The following is a 5,851-nucleotide window of genomic DNA, read 5'->3' as shown; positions in this document are numbered from 1 at the left end:
TCCTTTCTCCTTTGAACTCAGTCAAAGCTATTTGACATTAAAAAAAAAAAAAACCCTCATAATAAGAAGGCCAAAATTCCACTCCCCACCCCATACACACACCTCACTCTCCTGGATCAGGACAGGAAAGAGTAATAAAGAAATGAATATATTAATAGTGATACAGATGGGGGGAAAATCAAAATTATGAAACTGTCATGTCAGAAAATAAATAGACTCTCTCTGGGGACCAATATTTTTACAAAGCACAAGCAAGCCAATCCTGTTATCCTGAGTAGAATTTTAATAAATAATGCCATTTGTTTCACTAATTTTAAAAGCTAAATACAAAGATACATCATTTTTGCCCCAGGCAAAAATAATATGGAGCCTACATGATTACTGGGATTTTCCTGGACACTATCCGGCAGCAGTGCAAAAAGCTCCTGTCCTACTGGTCTGCATTCTATTTATACAGATTAATTCACAATGTTGTTATCCTTGTTCGAGTGCCCCCCTTTTCTTTCCAAGCAGATAAATTATTTTACTTTCACAGTCTTGTCATAAACTCGTTAATACAAAAGAGCTGAGTTAACATATGAACGCTGTGGAGAAGAGCTAGTGGTAAACAAAACTGCATATCTAATAAAAAAATAAATAAATACCCCAAAGCTAACTTCACTCTTTTTCTGTCACAGAATCAACTCAGTCACCGCTCTTGGTTCAGGTAGTGGCCTTCAAAGTACCCTGCAATTCACAACCACCATTAAGAAAGCAAGAAAACTTCAAAAAAATAAAATAAAATAAAAAGGGCCCAATGACAGCAATACACAACTCACCTTTCAGAAACAGAACCGTACTCCTGGTGTTCTACTAAGTTTTAATTTAGACTGGTTTAGGTACAATAGAAAAGAAACCTGAAAACACATGCTGTTTTAGTAACAAATACCAGGTTGTCAGATTTGTTGTATATTTTTGCAGGCTAGAAACTAGGAACAAGAGAAACCCTTAACAGGAGTACGCTACAGATATGAAAGCTTCAAGGGCACGAGAAGTAATGGCATTCAGGAAAGTGTTTTTTTCACATTGGTACATTTTTAAAGTTTGCCATTAAAAAAACCCAAGAAAACAAACAACAACCAAAACCCCACTAAATTTGACAAAAATAGTTGTATTACTAATGGTCACTGCTATTTCTAACTGCCTTATACAGAGAGCATTAAGACATTTAGGCACTTGTTTTTTTTTTTCCCCCTAATACTGTTCTTTCATTTTAATCTACATAAAAGTGTTTAACACTAAATAATGAAAAATGTAAACTTAATTTTCCCCATCAAAAAGTTATAGGATCATATTTTTTTTCTATTCACCTTAAGAATGCAACCAGTTCCTCCTGGCTGGAGGCTCTTATTTTCACTATTTAGACTTCTCTCTCTCTTTCTCCAATTCCTTTTCCTCTTCCCGAAAAGACTTTTCCATAAATAAATTAAAAGGAAATATTTAAAATCCGGTTGATTTGTAATTCCCATTCACTGAAGAAAAAGAAGAAAGAAAGAAAGAAAGAAAGAAAGAAAGAAAGAAAGAAAGACTACTGAAGCTGGCACATGGATTGCCCAGAATCAAGACTGGGTGACTGGGTGCTTTTGTTTGTTTGGGTTTTTTTTTTTCCCTGATCTCTGCACTGGGATGGGAAATGCAAGAGTCGGAGAGAAGAAGGTGACTAAGCTTGAGACTGCTGTTGGTTTTGAGTTTTAAAAAGATATTTGTGAAAGTCCACCATTCCTTTATGCGCAGAGAACCCCAGAAACAAGCTGCAAAAATGTTCCTGATTTCTATTTACAGGTGTCCCTAGTCACTGCTTCAAGGCCCAGTCCCTCCCCACTTAAGACCCCAAGTCCACCAGACTGGAGGTGAGGGGGCCCAGCAGGGAGTCCTGGAGCTGATGCTGGTGGGCTTGCAGGCCGTGGCTGGGCTGCGAGGTGGTTAAGCCAGGGAGAGAATAGTTTGAGCTCCTGGCGTGGCCCATATTGCCCTGCAGCAGAAGTACCGAGTTCTGGTCTGGACTTTGGGGAGGTGAGAATTCTTCTTCTGAGCTGGACATGAGCGGCTTGCCCCCTTCCAGAGGAGAGAGTTGATTCTGCTTGTTGGAGGAGGAGTTATTGTTTTCGGTGTTCTCCCTAAGAAATAGAGGACAACACCATATGGTTAAAAAAAAAAAAGTAGGTTAAAAAAAGTGTGAGTGGAGGGAGGGGAGCTGGAAGGAGGAAAGGGCCATTGTGCAATCAGTCATATACCCAAATGGAGGAGCTGTGCCCTCCCACCCATCCCCAAGGGTCCTGGGGGAAGTAAGGAGGCAGAGGAGTCTGGAGAAATGGGAAACTACAGACAGAGCTTGTGGGGAGCCAGGTCTTTTCCTCTTCCAGATTTTAGAAAGCCAGATCAGTAGGACTTACTTGAAACAAAAATTATTTTCAAAATTTTGTTCAAGCAGTTATTTTAAAATACCTCTCAACTAGCACCACATTTAGAAGTAATTGAATTTGAAAGTCTTCCAACAAATGGTTGTGAGTGATAAAGAAAATGATCAGAGGACAAACAGAGCCCCACGCGCAGATGTCTAGGGTGAATCAAGTCAATTGTCCTGTTCCCATCTGAGGAAACAATTAAACGTCGAGTTTCCCTGCCCCTGCCCGGAGGTTGTGGTTTCAGAGGCACAGGACAGGTCATGGGAAGTGGTGTCCGGAGCGGCCCAGTGACCTGAGTAAACACAGGGAGCGCAGCCAGTCTCTCCGATTTCATCAGGGAGTGGGCCCTCAGGCCTGGCTTATAGGACGGCCGTTTTGTAACTGAAGTCTAACTGGAACCCTATTGTCCCCGTCCCCGTGTTAGTCGCTCAGTCCTGAGTCGCTCACAGCCCCCTCTCAAGCCCCTGTCGGACATCCACAACAGCGCACTGTTTCCCAGCAGAGGCGACCTCGAGCCTCCGCACAGCCCGCGAGCCGGCGCGGCGTGCCCGGGCGTCGGTCCGGATGCTCGGTGCCGGTAAACGGCAGCATTTCGAAGCCCTGGCCGCTTCCGCCTTCATGCCGGCCCATCCACCGCGGCCCCAGCGCCTGCTGGTCTCCCCCTCTCTCTCCCCTGCCCTCACAGGCTCGCGCCCACTGCAGCCGAGAGGATCCAGGCTCCAGAGGGGAACACGGAGGCGACATCTGCTGCCCCCAGGCTCGGAAGCGAACAAAGGAAACCCAGACCTCCCGGGCGCTCAGGTTTTCCCCAAACTCCTCGGCTTCCCGGAGCGCCCTCGCCGCCGCCGCCGCCGCCTCCCCGCGCTCTTCCGAATCTCCCTCGGAAACTCCACAGCAAACGGATGGAGCCGGGCCAGGTGGACAGGGGGTGTTCGCGCGAGGAGGGCGGAGGCAGAGACAGGTTAAAATAAGATTGCCTTCTGAGCTCCAGAGAGAAGTCTCCGACTGGAGACCCCTTCCTCACGCGGGGCGGCGGCGCCGACCGCCAGATGCACCCGCCGAGGCACCGGGACACGCGCGAGGCAGCCCCGAGAGGAGCAATCCTTTCTGGGCTTGCGGCGCCAGATAATGCAGCGCCAACTCTTCCAAAGCCCTCTTTTCTGTGGAATTCTTTTCAAGACTCCTCCCTTTATACAGTTAATGCGGAATGAAGCGGCGACCTCTCGCCCAAAAGCCTACCAGGAGAGAGCGAGCAAGGAACGCGGCGGGAGTGGGGCAGAGCAGATGTCTCAGGCCAGCTCCACCCCTCTGGGGAGCAAGAGGAGAGAGGTTCGCTACCCTCAGCCCCCACCGAACCCCCTTCCTCGAGACACCAATCAACACTTCCCTTGTACTGGATCCCAAAACTCACTCTGCACCCCCCACCCCCACTCGTCGCCCCAGCCAACCAGGGAGGCATGAAAAACAAACCGAGCGCCAATATTTCCTGACACACCCCAAGAAACCCACGCGCGGGCGCTCAAATGAAATGACTCCCCATCCCTAGCAAGCGATCTCGGAGTTCATGAACTTTCGCTGCAGTACCGCGAAGGCCTGGGCGCCGCCCCGCGGACGGGCTCCAGCCGGCCGGGAGGACGCGGTGGCGGGTGCCAGCTGGGGCGAGAAGGGGCGGAGGGGAAAGGGAGGCTTCCCGGGGTCGCCCGAGCTGCGGGAAGCACGCCGCGTACCTTTCCTTGGCCTCGGCGGCCCGGTCTCTTTGCCTCCGGTTCTTAAACCAGTTGCTGACCTGGGTGGTGGTGAGCCCAGTGGCCTCGGCCAGCTCCCGCTTCTCACGAGGCGAGGGGTACGGGTTGTGCGCGTACCACTCCCGCAGCACGCCCCGCGACTTCTCCTTGAAGCAGTAGCTGGTCTCCTCGCCGTCCCAGATGGTGCGCGGCAGCGGGAATTTTCGGCGCACCCGATATTTGCCCACCGCGCCCAGGGGCCGGCCGCGCAGCTTCTCAGCCTCCACGTAGTGCGCCTTCAGCCACAGTTGCTGGAGCTTGGGATGGTTGTGAGGCGAGAACTGGTGGCTCTCCAGGATCTTGTAGAGCTCGCGGAAGTTCCCGCGGTGGAAGGCAACCACGGCCTTGGCCTTGAGCACGCTTTCGTTCTTGTGCAGGTGGTCGCAGGCGGGGAGCGACCACAGGAACCTGCCCAGACGCTCCAGGTTCCCGCCTTGCTGCAGAACTTCGCACACGCATGCCACTTGCTCCTGCGTGAAGCCGAACGACGGCAGCATCGACATGGCTGGGGCCTGCCGAGGTGCACTGCCCGGGCGCACGCGGCAGGGAGCAGCGCGGAAAAAGCAGGGGCGGCAGCCGCGGGGGCACCGTGCTAACTCCTCTAGGATTTCCGTAGACGAAAAAGCTGGTCGAAATTTAGGGCTGGGCGGCTGAGGAAGGAGGAGGAGGGGGCGCGCTGGACACCGAGCAGTCGGCTCACTCCGCAGCCTTTTGGGCCTCTCTGGCTCCGGCCTCCCGCCGGGTTGATGCTGCTCGTTGCCGGGGAACTTGGTTTCTGTTCTCTCTGCAGCGGCCTTAAAGCGCGCAGCGTCCCCGGCGCGCTGATTGGCTGCGGGCGGCGCCTATCCGGGGCTGGCCAGCCCGCGCGCCGCCGGGCCAGGCAGCCAGGCCGCGCCGCCCAGAGCGGGGAGGGCGCGGCAGTGGAGCCCGGGATAGGGAGTGGTGGGAGGAGAAGGACCCTGAGAGGTGGGAAGCGGGGTAAGAGGGAGGAGGAGGGAGACGCGCTGCCCAGAGGCGGGGGGTGTGAGTGGGTGAGCGCGTCAGGACCCTGCAACGTGAGCCCCCTCTCCAGTGTCATCTAAGGGCAGCCGTGCACATCTCTGCACAAATCAATGACTCCAGACCTTATAATTCCTCTCTTCTCCCTCCGTACCCCTGTCCCTGTCCCTTGCAGACTTGCCCTTTCCCGGTGAGCTCATATTTAATTACCTTAATGTTGGAATGAATAAATAATGGATTGATGAATAGCTTAGGGAACGCGATAAATAATACAAGATCAGAGCTGGGCTCCGGGCTGCAGCCTCTGGAAGAGTGGCTTCTCCCAGGCTGACTTCAGCTTCAGAAGCCTAATTTCCTCTGCCTTTCTCCCTTCGCCCCCACCGCCCTCCAAAGGGCACAAGTATTCCCAGCTGGATAGGGCTTCTCTCATTTTCAAGAGGCCACGACTATTTGGGACCCAGCGAAGAGCTGTTTAGAGCATTGTTGCTGAGCAAATAAAGATTCTGAGGGTTCATTTGTGATTTGGTATCTTAACGTTCTGCCCAAAAGCGGGCAGCCTTTTGGACTCAGTTTCCCCATCTGCGCGTTTGCGTTTTCCAAGGCCACCTCTGCTACTGAGGAATG

At 52.2% G+C, this 5,851-nt stretch overlaps 1 protein-coding gene across 1 annotated transcript; it reads right to left on the bottom strand.

Moving 5' to 3' along the window:
- Window positions 1-845: 845 nt before the first annotated feature.
- SIX1 (SIX homeobox 1) lies at window positions 846-4,807 on the bottom strand. Its single transcript, XM_008701319.2, has 2 exons — window positions 4,172-4,807; window positions 846-2,156 (listed from the first exon to the last, which is right to left on the bottom strand). The coding sequence occupies exons 1-2, from the start codon at window positions 4,729-4,731 to the stop codon at window positions 1,862-1,864; spliced, it is 855 nt and encodes a 284-aa protein (XP_008699541.2). The 5' UTR covers window positions 4,732-4,807; the 3' UTR covers window positions 846-1,861.
- Window positions 4,808-5,851: the final 1,044 nt, after the last annotated feature.

Source organism: Ursus maritimus, unplaced genomic scaffold (assembly GCF_017311325.1).
Source record: "Ursus maritimus isolate PB19 unplaced genomic scaffold, ASM1731132v1 scaffold_25, whole genome shotgun sequence".
Taxonomy (NCBI): domain Eukaryota; kingdom Metazoa; phylum Chordata; class Mammalia; order Carnivora; family Ursidae; genus Ursus; species Ursus maritimus.
Note: the sequence above shows the minus strand (reverse complement) of the source record. Positions and strands in the feature narration are given on the sequence as shown.